This window comes from Rattus norvegicus, chromosome 3 (assembly GCF_021556685.1).
Source record: "Rattus norvegicus strain SHRSP/BbbUtx chromosome 3, alternate assembly SHRSP_T2T, whole genome shotgun sequence".
Taxonomy (NCBI): Eukaryota; Metazoa; Chordata; class Mammalia; order Rodentia; family Muridae; genus Rattus; species Rattus norvegicus.
In genome coordinates, this window is record NC_141536.1 from 68,134,525 (window position 1) to 68,161,376 (window position 26,852).

A 26,852-nucleotide genomic window follows, 5' to 3' on the forward strand; every position below is an offset into this window, starting at 1 on the left:
GCACTCGTGCATGAGGGAGTCAGGGCCCTTTTACAGGAGTAGTTCAGTCTGGGAATCAGGTGATGTTGAGTCCAAGCAGGAATTTTTTCTTTATTGTATGTGTTTGTTTTACTTGTATGTATGTATGTATGTATGTATGTATGTATGTATGTATGTATGTGTATCATGTGTGTGCCTGGTATCTATCCCTGTGTGTGTGTCTGTCTGTCCATCTGTCTACTGTCTGTCTCTTTAAAGACATATCCCAGATATTAAGACCATCTATTATGCTTACTTTTATATGTATAGCTGTTCTGCCCTTACATAAGGCTATGTACCATATTTATGCCTGGTGCCCATGATGGTCAGAAGATGGCATTAGGTCTCCTGGAAATGGAGTTACAGATGATTGTGAGCTACCATTTGGATGCTGGGAATTGAATCTAGGTCCGCTGGAAGAGTGCTCTTAAACGCTGAGCCATCTCACCAGCCCCTGGGCTTTCTTAAAGCTTTTTGTCACTGCCCAATTTTACCAAGCCTTAACCACGTAACGTAAACTTGTGGTGGATACTTAACATCCAAACCACGTTAGCAGTCAGTAATAGGAGAAGTAAGTAAAGTTGATTGGAAAAAGACAGACAATGCAATTTTAGGTAAAAGCAATTATAATGGAGAATCATTTAAATCAAATTATTTTGATAATTACAATGGACTATCATAGGGGTAGAATATAGGGAAAATGTATGTGTACTTTAAATGCTATTTAATTTACATGACATGTCTGACAAATTTTAAAAAATGAACAAGCATCTACATAAAATTTGAAATAAAAAGGGACTCGAGGATAGATAAAATTTAGACCTAAATTATAAAATGTCTTAATTAACCAATATATAGGACAACTTAGATAAAACCCATTATTCCTAGACATACAAAACGCACCTGTCATAAGGCAATACAGAAAGCCAATAGCTACTGCATTGCTCATATGTGATTATGTATAGTACTTTAAAAACGAGAAGCCATTGATATCAGAGGCTATATATGAGATTATCTGCAGTTATCCAAAAGAGAAACAAAAACCAAAAGTGAGGGACATACTGTTCAGTGACACGTGCACTGTTATATCCCTATAAAATGTGGCACCGTCAAGTTGGGCATCCAGTCATCAGGAAAAGTGACCACAAGAGATTTCTAGACAAGCCTGAAAAACAGCAATGTCAACAGAGCAGGCGGGAGCAGGCGAACTGAAATTTCAGCAGCCCTTACCCTGAGAAGGGAAGCAAAGGTTGAAAGCAGAGGAGGTTGGGCAACTTAAAGCCACATTAATATTGATGCAATTACTGTGTTGGGTAGCTGCCTGAGTGTTCATTTTACCACATTGCCATACAATAACAGCCTCACTTTAAGGAAGATAAGGAAAGAATTTATTCAGGGAATGTGACTGACCGTGGGTGGAAGCCTTCTCTGAAGCTCAGACTCTAGGCCGTGTTGTGTATGTTTTTACAGACACAGGACAAAGAGAGGTTGGTGGGCTATCGAGTAGGTGGGCTAAAAAAGGCAGTGGAATCTCTTCTGTAAGGTTCAGATGCCATCTTTAATGTCTACAGGATTCAGATCTCTATCTCATCCTTTGGTTGCGGGAGGTGAGAGATCCACCGGGTTTTCTGATGGATTTCAATAGTTTCAGCTAGCCATGGCAGAGATTTATAGCTAAGGGCTATTAACAAGGACTAGTAATATTCTGTATAACACCTCCGGCTCATTATCTGAAGTATTACATTCTTGCGTAATTGGCAGAGCCCAGCTCTGGGCAGACTCTTAAATACATGTGGTTTCTTCAGAATATTTTGGTTCACAATTAACACACTTCATAGGTTTTGGTTTTGGTGAGTCAAATGTTACATTATAAAACTAAACCTGATGAATAGTTCTTACTGAACAACCATATGAGTTTACTATACGCTTACTCCAGTTAACACACTTTTTCAGAAGTTAGAACTGAAGGTCTGTGATGAATTCAGCTGCTTTTGTGGTCCCCCCTGTCCCCCGTTGTGGATTTCTCCAAAGTTTAGGATGACATCACCTTTGACCTGAAGCCCTTTTGTTTCAGGATGAATCTGAGTTTAGAGACAAGCTCACTCCCATCACTATTTTTATGGAGTATCGGCTGGACCAGAGAACGGCTGCTGATGCCACAGGCTTGCAGCCCATCCTGAACCAGTTCACTCCGGCCAACGTCAGTCGGCAGGTAACACACTCCCAAAGTTATTTCTTACTTCGTCCTTTGATCTTTTGTGAAGGCTTTACAGTTTGTGTTCTTAAGTATCATAACGGATTATTATTTTTGCAGTGTTGTTAGATGTTTAATTAAAGAAATCAGAGGGGGAAATAATCAGAACATTTAGATCTGAGATCTTTAAACCTGTTCAATAGTTACATGCACTGATAGACTGAGGCCACATTTTATATGCAGACAATAATAAAACAAGGAAAGCAACAAAAGACCACTCTATTTACATGTAGGTTTTTTAATTGACATGATGTTTTTTAATTGCTTTTTTTTTTTTTTACATTTTAAATGTTATCCTATTTCCTGGTTTTCCCTCCAGAAACCCGCTATTCCCCCACCTCCTGTTTCTATGAGGGTGCTCCCTCACCCACCTACCCACTCCCTCCCATTTCGCCGCCCTGACATTCCCCTACATTAGGACATTGAGCCTTGACAGGACCATGGTTCTCTCCTCCCACTGATACCTGACAAGACCATCCTCTGCTACATATGTGGATGGAGCCATAGGTCCATTCCTGTGTTCTCTTGGAATATGGTTTCATCCCTCGGGGATCTGGGGGTCCTGGTTGGTTGGTATTGTTGTTCTTCCTATGGGGTTGCAAATTCTTCAACTCCTTCAGTTCTTTACCTCCTCCACTGGGTCCCCATTCTCAGTCCAATGGTTGGCTGTGAGCATTCACTTCTGTATTTGTCAACTCTGGCAGAGCCTCTCAGCAGACTACTATATCAGGCTCCTGTCAGCATGCACTTTTTGGCATCAGCAATATTGTCTGGGTTTGGTGTCCGTAATATGGGATGGACCCCCCAAGTAGGGCAGTCTCTGCATGGCCTTTCCATGGAGTTTCTACTCCACACTTGGTCTCTGTATTTCCTCCTGTGAGTATTTTTGTTCCCCCTACTAAGAAGGTCTGAAGAAGGTCTTACTTTTTCTTGACCTTCTGTGGTCTGTGAATTGTATCTTGGGTATTCTGAGTTTTGGGGCCGTGTGTGTGTGTGTGTGTGATGGATATATCATATATAAGTAATTGCCAAGTTTGTACCTAGAAACCTGACTGGGAACAGTGAGGGGATGAAGGACAAACAAACATACATGTACTGAAAAGCGGGGTTCAGGGAGTGATGTGCACCCTGATGGAGTAGTACCAATATCACAGCATCTGGGAACCTCAGCGTGTTTGTTACGTACATCATGGGGTTGATGGTGGGGATTAGGGAGTCTTGTACGTGGTCTCTGTAGGTGAGGAGTCTCAGTAGGTAATCATCTGGGAGGAGGAAGGTACAATTGCTAGGTTTTGCACTCACTGCCAATTTATTTATATGAGTACACTGTTGCTGTCTTCAGATACACCAGAAGAGGGCATCAGATCCCATTACAGATGGTTGTGAGCCACCATGTGGTTGCTGGGATTTGAACTCAGGACCTCTAGAAGAGCAGTCAGTGCTCTTAACCGCTGAGCCATCTCTCCAGCCCTCATTAGCATAATCTTGGTTGTCACAAAAGTGTGACTTCCTTTCTAAGATCTCATGAACAGTGTTTATTTCTGGGGCTATAATTTGAGAGTTGTAATATGACAACATAGAAGGCAGATTGAAATATTTTTAAAAGTTTACATGTAGTCTATATATTTTTAACAAACATACTTTGTTTTGTGCCTTGATAATGTGTCTGCCATTTTTTTACTATCCACTAGCAAAGGGCTTGTGAGCGTAGTTCTGCATTCAGAGTTATTATCGGGTGGTTGGATGTTGTACTGATGGTTAATTTTATATCTGAGCTTCTTAGTATCTGTACTTCAATGTGGTACTTGCTTTAGAAATAACTTTTTACCTGTGCCTTATTGTATGGGTTTTGATGTATGCACTATGACAATTTTTCTTTATAGTTTTAGAATTTATTTAGAAATATTCATCATTATTGTTACTATTGGTTTCTGAGATAAGCACTCACTAAAATAGCAACACATAAACCAAGAATGACCCTGACTTTATTTCCCTTTTTCTCCTCATGTATTTGTTCCTTCTGTGTGTCATACCAACATGTCTTTTCTTGTATTGTTTCCCTTTTGAGGGTTTTCCCACATGTTCTTCATAGCACATTCCCTTGGCCAGAGCCAGAAAAAGGAAGTTTTGATATTTGCTTTTTTCTTCTGGTTTAATTAAGTTATTGATTGATTGATTGATTCATTCATTAATTTTGTTTTGTTGGTTGGTTTTTTGTTTTTTGTCTTTTTTTTAAAGCTTCTTCCCCAGTGTTTAGTACATGCTGAACTTATTTTGACTTTTTTCTTCCTACCTAATATTTGCAGCCAGTTTCCAGCAGCAGACGACAATGTTCACCTTGTCACTGCTTGTACATGTTAGCCAGGAGCACATTTGAAAGGACCCCTCATTCCTTGTACTAGACTTCATTCTAAAATTCTAAATAATTATACTTCGTCCTATTTTTTCCCTTATCCTCGATTACCTCCATTGACATGTTTAAAGATGGGTTTCTAGGATCCATGTAGAAAACAATGAAATGTTTTCTTTTTAGGCTCACATTTTACTTGACTGTGGCGAAGACAATGTCTGTAAACCTAAATTGGAAGTTTCTGTAGATAGGTAAGTTCTGCTATAAACTGTAAATATAAAAAATAAGAAATTTAAATGGGGGGCTGGGGATTTAGCTCAGTGGTAGAGCGCTTGCCTAGCAAGCACAAGACCCTGGGTTCGGTCCCCAGCTCCGAAAAAAAAAGAAAAAAGAAAAAAAAAAGAAATTTAAATGGAAAAGCACACTTCTCTACTCAAAATGCTGATGTTTCTAAGGAGAATTACTTATGGAAAGGAGAAATCCCAATTTTCTTCACAATAAAGCAAGTTATACAGTGGTATTTCACTATATTAATATGGTGTTCTCACTAGGGCCGGACTTGGCAGGTTAGGACCTTTGGGTGTACATGAGTCCTACTAACTGCCGTGCTGCACTTCATTGTGGACAAGCTCTGAACTGAGGAATATCCTTACCACTTGATAAGACTGTTGTAAGCATTATGACAAAAGAACAATCCATCTTTTTAGCAAGGCAATCAAGGATTAAAAGTACATGCACAGATACAGCGTGACTTTGGTGGCATGTGTACACAGGCATGAACTGTAACGGCCACCACCGTCCAGTCACACAGTGAGGAGCAATAGACTTTCACCCAGTGTGCTATGTTCTGTTTTCTGTTGAGCTGCTGAGAAGCCTTGACCCATCCCGAGGCAGGGAAGGCTGTCAGCCACGTGACTGTCTCCAGTTTCTGTGAACAGTCACGCGCTCCCTCCCCACGGAGTCTCTTTTCACTGTTGGATTTGAATTAACTTCCAGTGATCAAAAGAAGATCTATATTGGGGATGACAACCCTCTGACCCTGACCGTGAAGGCGCAGAATCAAGGAGAAGGCGCCTATGAAGCTGAGCTCATCGTTTCTATCCCACCGCAGGCTGACTTCATCGGGGTTGTCCGGAACAACGAAGTAAGCAAGCTAGCTGTCTCTTTGAAAACCTCGGCACACTTGCTGCCCTTGTTCACATTCATGAGGTGGTCCGTATTTAGTAAGCCCAAGCTTAGCCATTCTGAGACTAAACTGCTAGACAATATAGTGACTATCTTACATAATTCCTTTCAGGCTTGTGCTTTGCATAATGTATTATTGTGGAGTTATTAGGTTTGCCAGGCAAGCATCTGAAAAATGAGGTCAGCTAGATATCATCCCTAAGCCTGCCCATCACATTGCTAGCCAGATGCAATCTAAGTCCTCCCAATGCTTTCACATTTGCATGCAGCCGTGGTTCACAGCTCTGACTTCTTTCTGTATTACTCAAATAGATTTATTTGCTTCATGAAAAGAGGAATTTAAATACCTCCAGGATATTGGGTCAGGACTTTGTAGTTTCTGCTTTTTGGCTACTACTGATTTCTTTTTGCATCCTAACCCCACTCCTCTCTTGTTTTCTTTCTTGTCTATCAAAGGCCTTAGCAAGACTGTCCTGTGCATTTAAGACAGAAAACCAAACCCGGCAGGTGGTGTGTGACCTTGGGAACCCGATGAAGGCTGGAACTCAAGTAAGGCATTTTAATTCCAGATGTTTCTCTCTGTAAACAGAATACCGTGGTCTTTTCCCCCTCTAGGTTTTTTAGAGTAACTTCAAACCAAGTTGGGTTTTCCTTTGTTACTGCTGTTTGTTTTTGTATGCCAGGACCTTGCACATGCTTGGAAAATGCCCTGCTGCTGGGCCACATCTTAGTCCTATTTTGTTTGCTTGTGTTTTTAAGATAGGGTCTTGCTATGTAAGCTCACATGGCTACAAACTCAAGTTCTTCCTGCCATTGTCTCCTAAGTGCTGCATTACAAGGCTGCTGCGTATCACCACGGCGATCTACGTCACATCTTTATTTTAATTTATATATTTTTATTTAAAAATTTTAATTTTTTATTTACTTCGTATGTGTATGCGTGTATATGTGTGTGTTCACATTATGCCTACATATGCATGCATGTAGGTGACCACATGCTAGGGGGAGGTCAAAGGACAACTCTTGGAAGTTGACTCTCTCCTTCCACTGTGTAAGACCTGGGAACTGAACTCAGGTCACCAAGTCAGGTAACAAGTGTCTTTACCCACTGAGCCATTTATTTCATTTGCCCTCAAAATAGTATCATTGAATTAGTTTAGATTTAGAGTTTAATTATTAATAGAACTGTTTGTTTTAACTAGGATACTAAAATTTTAAGTGGAGCTGTATGAGCTTCCAAAAATTTCTTTTCACGGTCCCTTAAATAGTAAGCAGTAAATAGACAAAAACACGATTTAAACTTGAGGCCTAAGATGCTAATTTTAGTGTTTTGAGCCAGGGTGTCTGTGGAACCTTAAAAGCCACGCTGACAAACACAAAGGCCTGTCACTCTTAAATAAGCTGGTGCTATTTTATTAAGCTGAAGTCTTATTTCATAGGGAACTTAGTTGGATCAGGCTCCCCTTCTGATGGTGAGCACAGAGCTTTAGAGCATTAGGCCACGCTCCCAAGGAGGCTCTTCCCAATGCCCTTTTGGAAACAGTATTGTTTACCAATATTCAGGAAAACATGGCTGTACGTGTGACGATTTACAAGTAGATCATGGCGTGGCACACCGATGTCAGTTATGTGCACATTGTTGCCATGGTGTAAACACTGCATGCTCCTTTAAGTGTTCATCCATGGGCAGCTGTATCCTGGACAGACATTTCCTAAAGAGCAGCTTTGTGTTTTCTCATTCTCTGGTTCTCTAGTGTATGGCTGCTTTAGTTCCTGGTTTTCCTCCTTTTCCTTTTTCTTTCTTTCTTTTGCTTTTTCAAGACAGCGTTTTTCTGTGAGGCCTTGACTGTCCTGGAACTCGCTTTGTAGACCAGGCTGGTCGCCAACTCAGAGATCTGCTGGCCTTTGGACTAAAGTTGTGTGTTTCCATGTCTGGCAGTTCCTGGCGTTTCTAAGTGGCCAACTCCAGACTTTGTAATGGGAGTGCAGCGAGCGCCACAGAGGTGTCTTTTTTACCCGCAGTTTTGTGAACTGCTATCTTATACATGTAATTTTGTCGTTTTCTTTCTTCCTTCCTTCCTTTCTTTCTTTCTTTCTTTCTTTCTTTCTTTCTTTCTTTCTTTCTTTCTTTCTTTCTTTCTTTCTTTCTTTCTTTCTTTAACCAGGCAAGCGCTCTACCACTGAGCTAAATCCCCAACCCCTGAGCTAAATCCCCAACCCCCGGTCGTTTTCTTTAAAGTCAATCAGTTTTCTGTCTTGGGGCTTAAGTTGTCCCAAGGGAAGGGGACTGAGAGCGGTGTGAGAGGAAGATTCTGCTTCCTGACTCCTTTAACTCTGTACTCCTAAAAACCATCCAATGTGGGGTTGAGTTCCTGAGTTCAATTCTCAGCAACCACATGGTAGCTCACAACCATCTGTAATGGGATCTGATGCGTGTGATCACAGATCTTCTTGTGTGTCTGATGACAGCTACAGTGTATGTATAGAAATAAATAAACCTTTAAAAAAAAAAAAGGAAAAAAGCCTCCAGCGTTTCCTGTCTGGCTTCCTAGCTCAGATCAGTTGTCAGCCGCCTATATTTTCTTCTGCTCAACTGTGCAGTGCCTTCATTGGAACAACAGACATTATAACTGTTAGAAAGACAGTTAATTGTAGGCAGGCAGGTATGCCTATAGTTAACAGTTGTTCAATAGCCTCCATTATGACCTCAGTGGAAAACCAGATGTAATCATTTTTGTTCAGCTTTACAATAAAACTCATGAAAGTACAGTTTAGAACCCACTCCTTTATTTGGATGCCAGATTTGACGTTTCTGATTTAAAGAAGACACTGATCACCATTGTTACCTCTTCCCCTCTTAGCTGCTTGCTGGCCTTCGTTTCAGCGTGCACCAGCAATCAGAGATGGATACTTCTGTGAAGTTTGACTTGAAAATCCAAAGGTATGAAAACACGGCATCAGGATAAAGTAACCATTTTTTTCTCTTATAAATATATCACATACCACCCTTTACAGATGGAATAATGCAGGTTCGGTACTGCATTATCGGATTTTTTTTATTTGTTTGCTTGTTTGTTTATTTATGTGCATTGGCGTTTCGCCTGCGTGCATATCTGTGTGAAGGTATCGGAGCCTCTAGAACAGGAACTATAGAGAGTTGGGAGTGGCCGTGTGTAACTGCCATGTGGGTGCTGGGAATGGAACCCCTGTCCTCTAGAGGAATAGCCAGCGCTCTTAACCGCTGGGCTGAGCCACCTCTCCATCCCTGCATTATAGAATTCTTAAACCAGTTTTACAAATGATTTTATTGTCAATTTGAGTTTATAAAACAAATTTGGGAAATAAAGCTTTTCTTCATCTTTGAATTAATTAATTGATCAGTATGGCTTCAGTCGAATTAATGGAAATTAAAATAATTGGTTGATCGGTGGGGCTTCAGTTTCTATTCTGCTTCAGTTGTTTAGTTCTAGTTCCCCCGAGTTTTCCCTTTCATGGCTTTGGTGATAAATGTGCCCAGTTCAGTCCTGAGCCTGTTTCTTTCTTTTTCTTCTTCACTTTTCAGCTCTAATTCTTTTGACAATGTCAGCCCAGTCGTGTCTTACAAGGTCGACCTTGCCGTTTTGGCTGCCGTTGAGATAAGAGGGTAAGTGTGCGCCTCAAGCTGAATATCTCGTTGTTGTTGTTGTTGTGCTTGCTTCTGAAATGCTGGACTCTGACTTTCTGCAGGCAGCCACCCTGCCTCAGGGCTGCTTTCCCAAGGCAGTGGCCTGTGGAGAGATGAGGCCCCGAGTGTGCTTCAGAGTCCCAGGTTATCTTTCTGGTGGTCGTTGGAAAGGCATGGTAACTGCCATCTTATGTACGTTGATTGAACCTCTACAGCGATTGCTCACTGGTTCGGCTGTCGCGTGCTGGTTTAACAACAGTGGCTTTTCATGCATAAGTTCATTCATAAGCTTCCCCTTTAGGCTTTTTAAAATTACCTCTGATGTTAGAATATTTGGGAAAATGAACTGACTGCACTGTGTGATATTCACGGTAGGTTTTCTTTGTTTAGAGTTTCAAGCCCAGATCATATCTTTCTTCCAATTCCAAACTGGGAGTACAAGGAAGCCCCTGAGACTGAAGAAGACGTTGGGCCTGTTGTTCAGCACATCTATGAGGTTTGTAGTCCTGGGACCTAATAGACAGCTACTGAAAGGGCCATGGGGAATGTGGCTAAACTTTAAAACCAACCCTATATAAGCTTTACTTGGCGGTTGCATAACGTAAACATGTACCAGAAATCCTACTTGTAAGTTCTTTTTTATAGACAAATAGCTATATTTGTTTAAGGAACGCAAAATCGACTCTGAGTAAACAAAAGTGTGTGCCCCATGACTTTTTGAAGTTCTGACTAAAAATTGGAAATGCCTGTAATTTGGCAAATTGAGTCAGCATTCAGTAACTCTTTAGCAGTCTTCTCGACGTTTGCTTCCCGGTAGATCTGTCTCTTGAGAGATAAGCAGGTTTGACCCGTGTGCACAATGGTCATGTTTGAAGTCTATCAACAGCAACTGCTGCTGTTAGACAGATCCCGTTTGTGATAGCATTTCTAGTGCCAGCATTGTGGAAGGATTGTACAACTAATTATTGGCCAAGGCGCTTACATTTTCTTTTCCTTATTAGCTGAGAAACAATGGTCCAAGTTCATTCAGCAAGGCAATCCTGAACCTCCAGTGGCCTTACAAATACAACAACAGTACTTTGCTGTACATTCTCCATTACGACATTGATGGCCCGATGAACTGTACTGCCGACACAGAGATCAACCCTCTTAGAATTAAGGTAGTCAGCCCTAAGTAGCTCTTTATTACCCTAACTTTTATTTTCTTTCTTTCTCAATGGATACATGAAATATAAAATAAAAACAGCTAATTTGATGTGTGAACTCTGCAAAAAGGATTTTAGTTCACGACCAGAACACTAAAAATTAGCCTATTTATGGAATAGGTAAAAAGTGACTGTGAAATCCTTGCGAACCTTATGTTTATGAATGTTCAGTAAATCTCAGGAGATGTTCTTGACCATGGGCCATTGTAATATCAGTTTATCAAATGTGTAATGCTGTATTTAAGGCTATTTTATTGTTGAAACTTTTGTTTATAGAAGAATAAGATAGACTATTTTACTTACGACTTGATTTACAGAGTCTAGGGAAGTGTCATTTTATAGGACTTTATATATTTTTGGTGATAGTGATCTTTGTCCTAAAATATATATTTACCTAAAAGTATTACATCACACCGGGCAAATGATGGCACATGCCTTTAATCCCAGCATTCAGAAGGCAGAGGCAGGCGGATCTCTGAATTTGAGGCCAGCCTGGTCTACAAGTTACAGGACAGCCAAGGCTGCACAATGAGAACCTGTCTCAAAAACCCAACAAAACAAAACAAAAAAAATTGCATCACATACAGTCTAAGGAAAGTTATAAAAATAAGCCAGGCTTGATGGGACATGCCCGTAATCCCATAAATTTTATGTTATCTGGGATTACATTTTGTGTTCAAGGCTGGTCTGGACTGCATAGTAATACTCTTTCTAAATTGCAGAACAAATCAGACTCAAGCCTCCTAACGGACTCTCATCATAGATGTGCTGTAGAATTTCAGCTCTTTCAGCATTGGTATCAGTTTCCCGCCAGGGATGCCAGGAGAAGCAATGGTTAGGGAAAGCTAACATTTGTATGTAACTAACGCTGTCGATCTTTTATTTTCTGTCTTTCCTGTTCACTAATGCAGAGTGGTAAATTTTCTGTCATACCACATTGTCATAGATTATATGCCAATCATATCTAAGTGTCAGTGCCCAAGTGTCAACGTAAGATGTTTTTCTGTTATCATTTAACCACCGTTTTATAGTGCAGTCCATGTCTCGTCTTTACAGATGCCCGAAAAGAATGACACAGCAGCTGAGCAAGGAGGAAGAAATCATCTCATCACCAAGCGGGATCTCAGCCTCAGTGAGGGAGATGTTCACACTTTGGTAAGTGCCATCTCAGGCGCACAGAGAACAAGCACCTAAAAATACACGATTCCAGGACACTTGACAGCAGCACTGCCTACAAGATCTTCGGTCCCCTTGATCGTCGTCCTGGTTACACCCATGACGCTTCTCAACTGATCCATTCCATATACTGTTTAGTAAAAGCATTTTGTGTTCTGCCTGCCTCGGCTGTTCCTCCAGCTGGGCGTTTTTGATCTCACCTTTCTCTTTGACGCATCAATGGCATTTTCCAGGAGAAACCCGGAGGCCCAGTGATGAAAACATATGAAGGGAATAGTTAGTGCAGTGATGGAACTTCAGTCATGTCAGGGCTGTTTAGTGTCGTACTGTTTGATAGAAATGCATGGTTAGCAGCCACTATTTGTTAAAGCCCTTCTTTTATTTAATTACACTCTCATTTTTCTTTGTCTGTGGCACATACATGTTGTGGTATGTCTGCAAAGGTCAGAGGACAACCTGTGGGAGTGACTTCTTTGCTTCTAACACGTTGGTCTTCAAGTTTGACAGTGAGAACCTTTACATGCGAAGAAGCCATCTTCCCAGCCCACACAGTCTACTGTTTTTATGTAACTGAGTCCTGTGGTCAAAGGCTCGTTGTTCAAATACTGAATTTTCTTCACCACATCAGGGCGATATTCTCTCCTGGTTCTCCATCTGCCGCCCCTATGCTCTTCAGTCTCTGTGTTTGGATTTTCATCCCCTACACTGACCGTCAGGCTCCTTAACTGTGGGTTAGAATTTCTCTTAAGTGTCTGTCAGAAAATATCAAATCTGAAAGTACATCATGGAGTTTTCCCAGCGTTTGTCCTTCCACACTGATCCACATGTGGTGACTACAAACCCCATTCTCCATAGAAATTCTTCCTCTCTGTGTCTCAACTCCTACATCCTGCGTCTCAGTAAATTCCATCCCCATCTACTTTGTCAAACGCCTCCTCATTCTAACCCATCTGTGCCAACTCTGTTCCTTCACGTGGCCCACACCACTTTCTGTTGACTGTTACCAACCTTGGCCTCTGACTTTATGCCTTTATCTCTTCCAGTGTCTATTTACCACAGAACACTCTTTGATGTGTAGGTCACTGGCAGGTCACCACAGGAATTTCTGAGTTGACTCAGAAGAATCACAGGCATTTGGAGAGAGGGCTCAGTGGTGAAGAGCAGCAGCTGCTCTTGTAGAGGACCTGAGTTTGGTTCCCAGCACCCACAGCAGACAGCTCACAACCTGCAGCCACAGCTCCAGAGGGACCAACACTTCTGGTTTCAGAGGACATTTTCATTCATGTTCACACACTCCTACACAGGTACACATAACTAAAAAGAAAATAGTCATTAAAAAGCAGTCACTGATTTATGGCTATAGTAGTATGTTATTAGGAGTCATTTTATTCTTTTATTATTCTCTTATTATTTAATCTTTTATTCTTTTTTTTAAAAGATGTATTTATTATATATAAGCACACTGTCTCTGTCTTCAGACACCAGAAGACGGCATCAGATCTTGTTATGGGTGGTTGTGAGCCACCGTGTGGTTGCTGGAAATTGAACTCAGGACCTCTGGAAGAGCAGTCAGTGTTCTTAACCACTGAGCCATCTCTCTAGCCCCCTAGTCTTTTATTCTTTTAAAAGAATAATAGTACTAGGTTTTCCCCTTGTCCCATGACCTATCTTATCTAATCTCAGATTCTTGGCCACCATTGTAGTGTCAATTACATAAGTGGGTTCCATCTTATGGAGTGGGCCTTAAACCTCATTTAAAAAAAAAAAACAAAAATGTTGGTTACTCACATAACATTGGTGCCTCTATTGCCCCAGCCTATCTTGTTGACAGGTCACTGTGGTAGGGCACAGGGTTTGTAGCTGGGTGATACTGATGATCACATTTCTCCACCAGTAGCATGCAGGGTACCTTTTCAGTCCCATGAAGGTCAGTCAGGTAGGGGTGGAACTTCTAGTTAGGCACCAGCTGGACTTTTCCACTGTAGATGACATAAGTAAGTTGTGTCCTCCGTAGTAGGACTCTACCATTAGGTTGTGGAGAACAACCAGTAGCCTGTATGTTGGGGGATGTCCATTGGGCTCCTTTGTGCAGCGACAAAGGAAGATGTGACCTATCTCCAGCAGTGGAGATTTATGGTGGTCTAACTGGAGCCTTCTCTCCCCATTACGTGGTGACTCCATTAAATCCCCTTCAGGAAGCTTCTATAGTAATAGGTTTCCATATAGGTTTCCCAGTGCTGTCTAGTTCCCTGACGTTCCCTGCTTTACCCACTCCCCTGTCTTCTAGTCTAGTTTTCCCTTGAGCTCTCCATAATGCTACATGCTATGTCTGCTTGTCCGAGAGATCGTCTCCCTCTCTCCCCGCCCCCATACCTTACTAGGTACTTAACCTCTGTGGTTATTCAGATTGTAGCACACATTTTGAAAACTAGCATCCACATATAAGAGAAAGTATGAGCCAGACAGTGGTGCTGCATGCCTTTAATCTCAGCAGAAGTAGAGGTAGGTGGTTCCCTGAGTTCAAGGCCAGTCTGGTCTACAGAGTGAGTTCCAGGACAGCCATGTTTATACAGAGAAAGACTGTCTCAATCAATGGAGATGGAGAAGGAGGCATACAATACTGGTCTTTTTGGTTTCCAATCTTGATTACCCACATTGAGTGAGACATAAAACGAGTCTCTTCTGAAATCTGTCATTGGCTAACTTGGTTTGACTTAGTAAAAGCAGGTACCATGTCTTTTTTTTTTTTTCTTTTTTTCGGAGCTGGGGACCGAACCCAGGGCCTTGCGTTTGCTAGGCAAGCACTCTATCACTGAGCTAAATCTCCAACCCCCCCTTTTTTTAAAGATTTATTTATTTATATTTATTTGAGTACACTGTCACTGTCTTCAAATAAATCAGAAGAGGGCATCAGATCCCATTACAGATGGTTGTGAACCACCATGTGGTTGCTAGGAATTGAACTCAGGACCTTTGGAAGAGCAGTCAGTGCTCTTAACCACTGAGCCATCTCTGCAGCCCCATACCATGACTTTTGGGTCTGAATTACCTCACTTAGGATGATTTTATTTTTCTAGCTCCATTCATTTACTGTTGTTTCAAAATGTTATTTTTTTAACACCTGAATTATATTCCCTTATGTAATTCCTTATCCATTCAGCAGTCGATAGACATCTACGCTGTTTCCCAATTTCTGGCTATTATAAAGAGGGTGGCAACAGACATGGATGAGCAAGGATCTCTGTAGTATGACGTGGAGCCCTTTGGCTATGTGCCTAAGAGTGGTATAGCTGGATCTTGCAGTAAATCAATTTGCAACTTCCTTGTGTCTAGTTAACTTCTTCAGACTGAAGTTTTCTTCCTAGTGCATTCTGTAGAAACAAGGTCTCTCACTGAACCTGGAGCTCACTGATTGGCGAGACTAGCCAGCTAGCAAGCCCCAAGGGTCCTCCTGTCTCTTCCTTCCCAGCTGTAGGATAACTGGCGTGTGTCTCTGTGCCTTGCTTTCATTCTGTGGGTGCTGAGAACCAGAATCAGCTCCTTACGCTTGCCTAGCAGGTGCGTTACTGACTGATCCACTCTCTACTTCTTGTGTAATTCTATGCCACTGATTTAAATGTGCATCCTTAATGATGATAAAAAAATTGTTTTTATTACTGTGGCAAGTTTTGAAATCCTTCCTTCCTTCCTTTCTTTGTTTCTTTTTTCTTTCAAACAGACCAATCTCACTGCAGCTCAGGTTGAAACTTCTACTAATCTTCCTGCCTCAGCTTCGTGAGCACTGGGACTACAAGCTTGCATCACTGTGGCTGGCTTAGTTTCTTCCCTTTTAAACTTATTTTTGGTGTTTGGCATCGAGCAGCTCCTTATGAACTTTAGGTTCAGTGTGCAGACTTCTTAGGGCCACCCTCATCCCAGTAGCAGTTTGTGGGTCCAACCCTGATTGGAGAACTCTTGCGTCCCAGAACACAGGCTATCTAGTTAGGTTCTCTTTCGCTCCTTTCAATAATATTTCAGTTCCTTTCAGAGTTTTCACAAAAAGCTTTTAGTTTTCAGTGTCGTAGTTTTGCACTAGTTATTCTCGTTTTGATGTTGTTTTTCTTTCTGCTGTTGTCACTAGTGTACAATCGACAAGTCCTAGTTGTATGTTGAACTTGTACACCCTGCAGGATCTGTGCTCTGTCGTTGTGTCTGTACTTGTTGATTAGGTCTTTATTAGTTTTAGAGTAGCTTGCTTGGTGGTCGCTGTTGTTTTGGGTTGGTTTTTAATACATGAGATCTTTTCATCTGAGAGACGGCGTGGCTTTATTGTTTATTGTCAGTGTCCTGCTGAACCACACTGGCTTGGCCTGTGCAGTTGACGAGAAGCAGCGTGTCCAGACCCCTCTCCTTGCCTGTGGTCTTCTGTTGAGTGTACAGCGAGTTGTGCTTCTTTCAAGGATGTCCTTTATCAGGTGGAGGAAGCTCACTTCTCTTCCTGTTCCTCGGCTGCTGGTGCCATTAACTGGACAGCATGCTCTGAGGGGCACGCATGTGGTGTGGTGCAGTGTGGCCAGCACATGGAGGGATGTGGCCAGCACATGGAGGGATGTGGCCAGCACATGGAGGGATGTGGCCAGCACATGGAGGGATGTGGCCAGTACATGGAGGGATGTGGCCAGCACATGGGGGGATGTGACCAGCACATGGGGGGATGTGACCAGCACATGGTCGTGGTGGCTATTTGTTTCCCTTAGCTGCCAACCTTCAAGTTCCTGAGGAAAACACTAATTTTCACAGGTGTCACCAGCGTGTGATTTTTCTTTCCACAGGTCTCACGCAGAATAATAATTAAAGATTCACTGCTTTCTTTGCTCTTCTACAGAGTTACTGTGATCCAGCGTCTTACAATGACCGTGTTCAGGGTTTGCCCGGAGAATGTTTGGTTGTTGTCATAAAAATGAACTTTTCAATATTACAGGCTTTATGTTCCTAAGAGTAATATACACCATGAAACAATGCTTTTGCCAGGTGTGGTGGCAGGCACAGGTAGGCAGATCTCTGTGAGATTAAGGCCAACCTAGCTTACGTAGTAAGTTCTCGAACAGCCAAGGCTATGTAGCAAGACCCTGTCTCAAAACATATAAAGAAAGAAACGAAAGAAAACTGTTTTTTTCTGAAGGGAGATGGCGGGGAAGACTGGGAGGAGCAGAAGGGGGAAAGTTGCTGTTGGATGTAATATATGAGAATAATAATAATAATAATAAAATAATAATAATAATAATAATAATAATAATAATAATAATAATAATACAGCACAGAGTTAACTATTTTCCTGCTTGTTAAGCATTATGCCTAGAAGACAGAAGAAGCCATAGATTTCTCTTTGGCCTTCACGTAAGAATGCTTACTGTTCAAACGTTCCAGCCGACAGTGTGGTCTGACTTTGTGAGGAAATGGTCTGTTCTGGCAGGGCTGTGGAACTGCTCAGTGCTTGCAGATCACCTGCCAGGTCGGTCGACTGGATAGAGGGAAGAGCGCCATCCTGTACGTGAAATCCCTGCTGTGGACCGAGACGTTTATGAACGTAAGCAGATAGGTGTACCAGAAGATTTATACAGCTTTCAAAGGAATGATAAGGCTTGCTGCCTAAGACACCATCCCATTGTTGTCTCTGTGCAGAAGGAGAACCAGAACCATTCCTATTCCCTGAAGTCATCCGCTTCATTTAATATCATAGAATTCCCTTACAAGAATCTTCCGATTGAGGATCTCTTCAACTCTACGCTAGTAAGTCCCTGGCTTCAGAGAGTGAATAAAGAAAGGCAATGCGAACACCTTAGCTTTTTTTTTTTTAATGGAAGTTTAACTATAATTGGTGAGAATATACATTGTTTGAGAGGATTGTATATTTTAGAATCAAAAGCGTTTTCTTCCTTTCTCTCCGATTACATTTGTTGCTGCTGTGGAGGGGCACGTGTCACAGGGTTCTTGTGGACGTCGGAGGACAGTTTTCCAGAATTGATTCTGGGACCTGAGGATTAGACCTGACATATCGGGTGTGGTGACAAGGGCCCTTAGCTGATGAGTCATCACTGGCCCAGGCTCTTGTCCCATGGCGTCCCTTTACTTCCTCATTCTAGAATTAGTAGAGCTGGCCCTTTTTCTTTATCACTTGGTGCTGTGTGGCAGGGTTTTAAACTGTATACCAAAATTGTCAGGGGATATTTTGGGGTTACTTTCTCCCCACAGTTATAGGGTAGAAAACTAAATACAATGAACAAACATATTTTGAAGATATCTAAGTATTGAAAATAGGATCAGTTGTCATGATCTGTACTAGGTAATTTCCTAGCCATTTCAATTTAAATCTGATGTCAACGTATCGTCGGAGTTTTGTGTGTGTGTGCACATGCCATGGATGGCTAACATATACTCACTAAATTATTGTATGGAAAAAGAACCATGATGTGACTACGACTGAATTAATTGTTAAAAGTAAGTCATGTACTCACTGACTAGGCCAGTGAGGTATTTAAGACACAGTGTGCTTTCTCCAATAGGTCACCACGAACATCACCTGGGGCATTCAGCCAGCACCCATGCCTGTGCCTGTGTGGGTGATCATCTTGGCGGTTCTCGCAGGGCTGCTGTTACTGGCTGTGTTGGTATTTGTAATGTACAGGGTAAGTGATGGGCGTTGAAGGGGGTAGGAGGATAGACTAGGAGAAAGGGGCACAAAGGATGAAGGGAGAGGAGAAAAGGAGAAAAAGGGCCACAACGCTGCTGCCTGGTGAGCAGGGTTTATTTCAGGATGGTACACTGAACGAGAACGCCATTTGAATTTTCGAGGTGATAATACAGCCAGTCGTATTTTTAGTGTTCCATCACTTAGCACGATCTATGCCTTCTCTTCAACTGGCAGATGGGCTTTTTCAAACGTGTCCGACCACCTCAAGAAGAGCAAGAAAGAGAACAGCTTCAGCCTCATGAGAACGGCGAAGGAAACTCTGAAACCTAACTGGGTTTCTTAAGCTGTGGTACTTCCGCGCCCTCCGAATTTACCACCCCGATGGCGGATTTAAATCTCTCTCCTGAAGAATAAAATCCCGGGACTGTATTGCTGAGGGCACCCAGCAGCCTCAGTTTACCCACAAAATCGAAATGGGTATTTGTTGACTTCTCTTTATAAATAAGTTCAGATCATTTACTTCACATTACACTGACGTGTTTTTAGGCCTTTAAGTGGTGGAATTTCAGTGTACATAAGACAGATAGCACCCGAGTTACCACGTTGTATAGCATAGTACCTTTTCACTTACTGCTTCTAATTTACTGTGTGGGGCTTCTCTCTGCGGTGTTACGTTAGGGCAGGTAGGATTGTAAAGCAGTTCAGACTTAGACCTTAACTCAGTAAGTTTGCACAGGTACTTAGAACAGGTACACATCACACTACAGTTGAGTTCATAAGCTACTGAAGACTTTGCAATTGCATGGACTTAGATTTTAATATCATTTACACAGCGGGACTTTTAAAACAAATAATACCATCAAAATTCTTTCCTGGGACTATAGCTCACTTCGAAGCACATGCAACTCTCTGGGTTTAATCCTCCACACGGGGAGGAAAAACAGTAGCTTCCTGTATTAACAGCGGTACAGTATTTTTATATGAAAATTAGGTTTTTATTTATGTGTAGTTGGCATTGTATTTTATTGTATTTTAACTTTTGTAATTTAAATTCTATATCAGATCCTTTAAGCCATTTCATGCAGAAAATTTTATAATTAAAAATACCCATTATGTAATAGCGTGGTCTCAGCTGATGATGATGACTGAAGCCATTGGAGTTGGAAGTTGTTTCTAGTACATCTGTTTCCTTCGTTTGGGTGCCTGCAACGTATAAAAGCTCGAGAGACTCTCTGTAGATGTCTCTACCCCACCTGCTCACCAAAAATCCGTTCTTTAATTGTACCTGAGCTTTTAATTGGTAGTAATTTATTTTCCTCCTGTCTTCATATTTTCCTTCCACTTCCAAAATGGAGACTGGCTCAAGACTGTCTTCATAACCTATAGGAACCTGGATATATCCTCCCCCCCCCCTTACCCCATGAGAAATGGCTGGGATTAGCATCCCAAAGGTGGCTATTGATTTGTTTCTAGCGATAGCATGGGTAGTACCTTAGGTTAAACAAGGCAATGTATAAAACCTTCCCCCGCAGTCAGAATAAAAACTAAAAAGGTGTAAGCAGTTCTTGTTACTGAGACCTCCTAAAGCTGCCTTACAGTTTTAAATTCAAATTACTTTTCTGGGGCTTTAATAGAGGCAGCAGAGGAAGCACGGTATGGTCTTAAGTGTTGGTGATTTATTCACAGTTCCTCAAGGCCCCCGGGATAACTATTAATTATAGCTATTTTTGTGCAATTACATCATGTTATGCATTGGAAGCTGAGAATTTTAATAGCTTTTAAAACTGCTGTCCTCATTAAGCGGTGAAAAATATTTCTCTTAAATATTGAATATTTTTCCTACATTTTAACAATAATTAAAGTTTGTCCCACCATATCTTACATTAATTCCATGTGCGTGGATGAGCTAATCTGGAGGATAATATATTTTCATACCTTGAAGCGCATTTATGTGAGTACAAATTAGACTGTAGACAGAACCCTATATCTAGCTTTAATGAAATTTTAAATGAATGAGTTTTGGCCTGAAAGATCATAATCATATATACAATAATAATTATTTTTTAAACCAATAGATTTAAATTCTTTGAAGGAACATTTTTTTTTGTCTTACGGCCAAATGCCACTTGGCCAGCTAGGACCACTGCACAGTCACTAAGTTGGCCGTACAAACTCTTGCCTTCCTTGTCTTTCAGCATAATAACTGCCTGAAAACCAACGAAACTCATTCCTGAAAACCAATGAAACTCATTCTCTGGCAGTCGAATCAATATTGGTTTTTACAGCTCTATGCCAAGGAGTAGCTTTCTGTTAGAGATAGAAAGATGTTGTAACTGGGAAAACTGACATGATGTGTAGGTTTCACATATAACAGTATGGATTTTCTTTTTTAAAAAAAAATATAAATCTGTACCTCTGTAAAATTAGGAATTGTAATTTGAATGTTAACTCTGAAAAGATGTTGAGATTCTCTTTATGCTATAACAGCGTAGGCATATAGCTAACGAAACAACAGGAGATTATTTTAGATTGATATTTTTTATTTACTGAAAATTGAAATTTATTTCCAAGTATGAAATTTTCATAATCTAGTTTGATTAAAGAAATGGATTGGTCCGGAGGACATTTGACACACATGAGGGATATTAACACTGATACTGATTTCTTACAGAGATATTTATTTTAGAGTCGATACTTTAAAACATCTGTGTGAGGGTTACTTTGCCCCCTTATGTTTAATTATCATCATAATTCTGATTATGTTCTCAATGACTATGAAAGGTGACACAGTCAAGATATTATTGTCTTAAATCTACCTGTATCGCAAAATTACTTGCTAATAATTAATCCTCGTGAATACATTACTTCTATAATGAGGAAAATCACTAAGAGCAGACAGAGAGTTTTGTTGCTACCTTACGAGAACAGTGAGTGTCTGTAGTGAGTCTAACCCTAAGGAGGGAATTTGGTGGCAGCATTTATGTAAGCAGCTGGTTCTATCCCCATGTGGGGGAGCCTCATGGAGAAGAAAAGCAAGTGGTTCTAGAGTATCTGTGTGTGGCCACTGACTATCCTAATGTCACTTGTGGGTGGCTTGTATATTTAATTTGATGAGTAAGGGAACCCGGCAAAAATGTATTATGGGATCTAAAAAGGCAAAAAAAAAATTAACTCAATGCCTAGTGATTTGTAAAAGGTTTCTTTGAACTTACTCCTTTTATTTGAACCATGAACCTGTGGGTATGCCATCTACAGTATACACTGGCATTCACTGTGATTTCTGACATGTCATGGACTTCCTGTGCGGTACTGAATCCTTGCATTCTGTTGTCATTGTTCTCAAGTGCAATATAACAATGTAACGAAACTTAAATATGAGTCACTATTAATTTAGTAAGAAATTATTAATTTGTCACTATTAATCTGAGTAGAAATTTATTAGTATTTTTTATTAGCAGAAAAGAACAATTCTGCTGTAGTTGTAGATATACAGGTGAAGTTTTTTTGTTTTTTGCTTTTTTTGTTTCGTTTTGGTTTTTTTTTTTTTTTTTACCTCTAAACCATCCAATCTGCATTTTATTTTAGGTGGAAGACAAACTATTCCCTACCAGTTTTAAGCCATCTTCAGTATATTAAGATAACTTGGAAGCTGTGTGTATCAAATTACTTTGCTCTCTAAGTAACATGGAAGATATTTTTTTTTTTTTTGGCTTCTCTTGTGATCGCCCACATTGGGTGAGACATAAAACGAGTCTCTTCTGAAACCTGTCATTGGCTAGCTTGTTTTGAGTTAGTAAAAGCAGGTTCCATGCTCTGCTTGGTTTCCAATGTGTAACTTGTGACTGTATAATAAACTTGAACATCTGGTGCCAGCTTCATGTGTGGATTCTCTCCTCCCCTAAGATCTCATGTTTCTTAATTACAGGAACCAGCAATAAAGCATCGAAACAGGGACTTCAGGGTGGCGACACAGCTCCTTACAAGCTCACAAATTTAAGAGTATTAGCTATCTAAAGAAAGGTAACCCACAAACCAAAAGCAAAGGGGACCTGATGTCAGGTCACATTCGTAGGAAGGCAAATGCATTCTTTTCATTTCAGTGACTTGAAATAATAGCAAGAACCAGTGAGTGAGATTACTTGAAATTAAAAGGCCTCTGCATCGAAGGAAACAGCAGAGAAAAGAGGCTAACTATAGAACAGGTGAAAGTCTCCGTCTGCTTTACAGCCTGCAGACGAGCGATGTCTGTCTATGTAAAGAACTCAGAAAACCAAACCACACAAGCTAAGCCATCCATCCAGTCATTTAAGTGAGCAAATAAAATACTCAGGCATCTCTGAAAACATGAAGTAAAAATGGCCGGTAAACACATGAAATATGTTCAATTTTAGCTGCCAGGAAATACAAATCAAAACTACATTGAGATTTGGTTTTAAGCTAGTCAGAGTGGCTCTTGTTTAAGAAGCAAGCAAACAGGCAAATGCTTGGTAGTCTGTGTGGAGCAGACACTCCTGGTCAGAGCTGGAGAGAATGTAAACCAAGGTAGCTACTATGCGAATCAGTATGGAGGGTCCATGATATCTAAAAATAGGACCCAGCTCTCGAGGTCCGGGATAGCTAAGCACACTGAGTACAGTTGGTCATCCATGTTAATTGTGGCACTAATCAACACTATTCACAGTAGCCAAGCTGTGAGGTCAGTTCAGGGTTCACGGAGGGATGGATGGATGGATGGATGGATAGATAAATGAATTTATATTAGGATTTATATTTGTAATAGGGTTTTATTCTGCAATAAAGAATGTTATTATTTTCAGAAAATGGATGAGATTATCAAATTAAGTAAAATCAGAATCAGAAAGATGTTGCATAGCTTCTCTCACCCATTGGTCATAACACACATACAGAAAAACGACAGGAATGTTCCAGGGGAAAAGGAAGGCAAAGAGTGGGAAGGAGGGTAAGGAGAGGATAGCATGGGGTTTATCCATAGTACTTGATGCACTTGAGAAGTTTCCTTGTGCAACCCATTGCTTTGTACACTGAAATTAGAAGGACCAAGAAAATAGAAGTACTTAGGGTAAATAAAAATTTCCTGGGAAGATAAGAATCTTTTTATTTCTAAGCAAAGGATCTTCCACTTTGATCGCATTGAACTTTATTTAATTCATCACGTTGTTTTAAATAATATATATCTACCTGTAAAAGTGTGAGCCAATTTCAGTTAAGTTATTTGTCTTTTCATCTTCTGTTTCTGTTTCTAAGCCATCTAAAATAGTATTTACAGGGTCCAAACACTGTTTTATTGTTATTTTCATCCTTACATGTCTTATTCTCTCTAATTTTACTTAATTCTCTGTTAATTTCAAACTATGTCTGTCTATAATATTTTTTTATACCCAGTCTCTTTCTTCAGCATGTAATCAGAAAATTTTTACCTGATCAGGAGTTTGTGCTGGTTTTTTTTCCCCTGACTTCTGATGTCCAGTTTAGGCCTCACACTTTCTGTTTCATCCCAGCTCTCCAGCTCACAGGGGACAGGTGCTTCCTCCACACAAATTGGTGGGTTTTGTGTCTGGCTTTTTGATCCAGCTCCTGTGTCAAACCTTACTCCAGCTCTAAGCTTGGATCTGTCATGCTTGGATTCTGTGCCACATTGGAGAACAAATGTAAAAGTATGGCTTTTCTACAACCACCCTTGCTCTGAACAATCACACGGAGACCTCTTAATCGTTATTAAAAGCTTCAGGCTCTAAGCTGGGCAGAATCTGATCTATTCTAACCCAACTATGCTAGCCTGACCTATTTCCCAGCCTACTTCGTTGGCGTTGATATGGTGCCACTATGTATTCAAATACTAAATACCCAGGATCCGGTTGCTGTCTTCTGACGCATGGGAAGAGGGCATCGGATCTCATTACAGAGGGTTGTGAGCCACCATGTGGTTATTGGGAATTGAACTCAGGACCTCTGAAAGAGCAGTCAGTGCTCTTAATCACTGAGCCATCTCTCCAGCCCACATTCTTATATTCTCCATCACTGAGCAGCCAGCCTGTTGTCTCCACCAAGTTGGCAACATTGAGAGGAACAACCTTGAGAATTGGGAGGGCAGGCAGAGAGCAGCTCAAGGGTTCTTCTGCCAGCTTTAAGTGAGGAGTGCCGCCCAGCCAGATGAGACAGGTTATATGTAGAACTTTCCCCAGGCTACACACTACCACTTTGTCAAAGCCGGGGACCTTCGCTGTAGCGCTATCCTTTAATCAATTCTGACAGCTGATCTTGATAACATCATAAACCACCCAAGATCTCACTCCGGCAGCTGAGACCTCCAATGAGACATAGCCTAACCCCATCCCCATCAGCACCAATCAACCATCTCTGTGGATTCCAACCTTAAATACCAATTTCCCCTACCTTTCTTTCCTCTTGTCAGGATCATGCATTTTGACACTTCCCACTTTTTTTAGTTGTTATTTGATTTTGTTTTAGGACAAATGTCTCAAATGTGTCCATCTCTCTTTCCTGTCTTTCCCCCTCCCTTTCATGCTAATAGCAAAGGGATCCTTAAAAAAGAGAAGAAAAGAAAAAAAAGCACTGCTGGTAGGTATCTCTCTCCTTACCAACCTTCAGAATAGTCTTTAGTGTAGATCTCTACTTGCTTGTATAGCATCCAAGATTGCTGGAGTTGCCATCTGTGAAATGCAGGAACAGCGCCCTACACAGTAAGTACAAGTGTCTGCTAGTTATTTTTAAACAGCTTAATAGTCTGCACTCCTTTCACTCTAGAAAAGAGTAAGTCCTCTGGTAACTGCTTTCCCAACTTAAACTTTCCCAAGTACATTGTGCTTTTATGCCTCTCTCTCTCTCTCTCTCTCTCTCTCTCTCTCTCTCTCTCTCTCTTTCACACACACACACACACACACACACACACACACACACACACACAGACAGACAGACACACACACACTTTTCCAGTTTTTAGACGTCCTGGTATCTTATCTACTCTTTCTGTGAATTTTTATTCTGTATAGCCTACCTTTCCCAGTGTCTTTTCACAAACCACACTTAATTTTGTTCGACTGTGTGTATGCTTTAAGTGCCTGTACCGCTTCTTCAGTTGCAACCACCACAATGGACTATATTTTGCTTATATATTTATTCCCTTGCCCTAGCAGGTAGTAAGCATTCGAAAAGAAGGTATTCTATTTTACTTCTTCGAAGCTCCTGACAAGAAATGTACAGTGAACACCTACTTCAGAATTTGTTAAGTAAGAGTTTGTTTGTTTTGAGACGCGATCTTTCTCTATAGCTCCGCTGTCCTGGAACTCACTGTAGAATAGGTTGCCCTCGAACTCACTAATATCTGCCTGCCTCTGCCTCCTGAGTGCTAAAATTAAAGGTGTGAGCCACCACATCTGGCAAGACGTTAAAAAACAAAACAAACAAAAGACTCTAAACACATGAAAAGTATAGGTTTACAAATAGAAAAGGTGTAATTGCGAATAATTTATGATGAAGAAAGAAACCCTTATTCAAGCAGAAAAAGAAAAGTCTGGAGAATATCAGTTTATCTTGTAAATGGACCATGGAACAGTAGACGGTATTCCATTAAAGGAGCCTGGCTTTTGAACCACGAATGTCTCACTGCTTTAGAAGGTATCGATGCGCCACTTTTCTACCTCGGGGTCAAGTGGGAGGAATTTTATTCCACTTTGTACGTTTTTCTGCTGCCTCGGTAAAGATTAAGGATTCGAAACTCTTTCCTGCTAGTCTCCGCCTAGCTAAACGCCTGGGCACCAGCATCACCTTGCGGGGCACTTGCTGGGGTAGCCGCAGGGCCCCGTCCCTGGCTCGCCCCTCCCGGCGGTCACGTGCGCGAGGATGCGAAAGCGGGCTCGCCATCCTCTTGCAGGCCCGCTCCTCCTCCCGCCGAGGCTGTGCACCGCAGACAGCGCGAGGGGGAGCGAGCGAGCGGGCGCGGCCGGGATCCGCAGCCCTGGCGCCCGCCGTCGCTCGCAGCCCCGCAATATGCCTCCGTGGCTCCCTGGCTCTTCGCCATGGCGAGGCTCTGCCGGCGCGTCTCTTGCGCCCTGCTCCTCGGCCTGGCCGCGGTGCTGCTGAAGGCGCGGCTCGTCCCCGCGGCCGCTAGAGCCGAACTCAGCCGCTCCGACCTCAGCCTCATCCAGCAGCAACAGCAGCAGCAGCAGCAAGAGCAAAGGCAGCGGGAGGAGGCGGAGGAGGAGCGGATGGAGGTGGCTGGGGCATCCTTTACTTTGGTGGTTCCAGGTATGTCTTTGCAGTCCAGCCCTGTTTTACATCTGTGCGGACGA

General features: G+C 41.5%; 2 protein-coding genes across 8 annotated transcripts in view; both read left to right on the forward strand.

Moving 5' to 3' along the window:
- The window catches only part of Itgav (integrin subunit alpha V), an 81,580-nt gene extending 59,186 nt beyond the window's left edge, over positions 1-22,394 (forward strand). For 4 of the 7 annotated variants that reach the window (NM_001398692.1, NM_001398693.1, XM_087651178.1 and 1 more), the window contains 13 exon segments: positions 2,093-2,230; positions 4,806-4,873; positions 5,619-5,766; positions 6,264-6,356; positions 8,669-8,748; positions 9,370-9,450; positions 9,862-9,967; positions 10,473-10,631; positions 11,733-11,831; positions 17,305-17,418; positions 17,514-17,621; positions 18,395-18,517; positions 18,757-22,394. In NM_001398692.1, coding sequence (NP_001385621.1) covers positions 2,093-2,230; positions 4,806-4,873; positions 5,619-5,766; positions 6,264-6,356; positions 8,669-8,748; positions 9,370-9,450; positions 9,862-9,967; positions 10,473-10,631; positions 11,733-11,831; positions 17,305-17,418; positions 17,514-17,621; positions 18,395-18,517; positions 18,757-18,852 — 1,413 coding nt within the window. In that variant the 3' untranslated portion in view covers positions 18,853-22,394. 7 annotated transcript variants of the gene reach the window in all.
- A 4,074-nt stretch (positions 22,395-26,468) lies between these two features.
- Fam171b (family with sequence similarity 171, member B) overlaps positions 26,469-26,852 on the forward strand; it is a 55,294-nt gene continuing 54,910 nt past the window's right edge. Inside the window, 1 exon segment of the mRNA NM_001430765.1 lies at positions 26,469-26,808. Coding sequence (NP_001417694.1) covers positions 26,580-26,808 — 229 coding nt within the window. The 5' untranslated portion in view covers positions 26,469-26,579.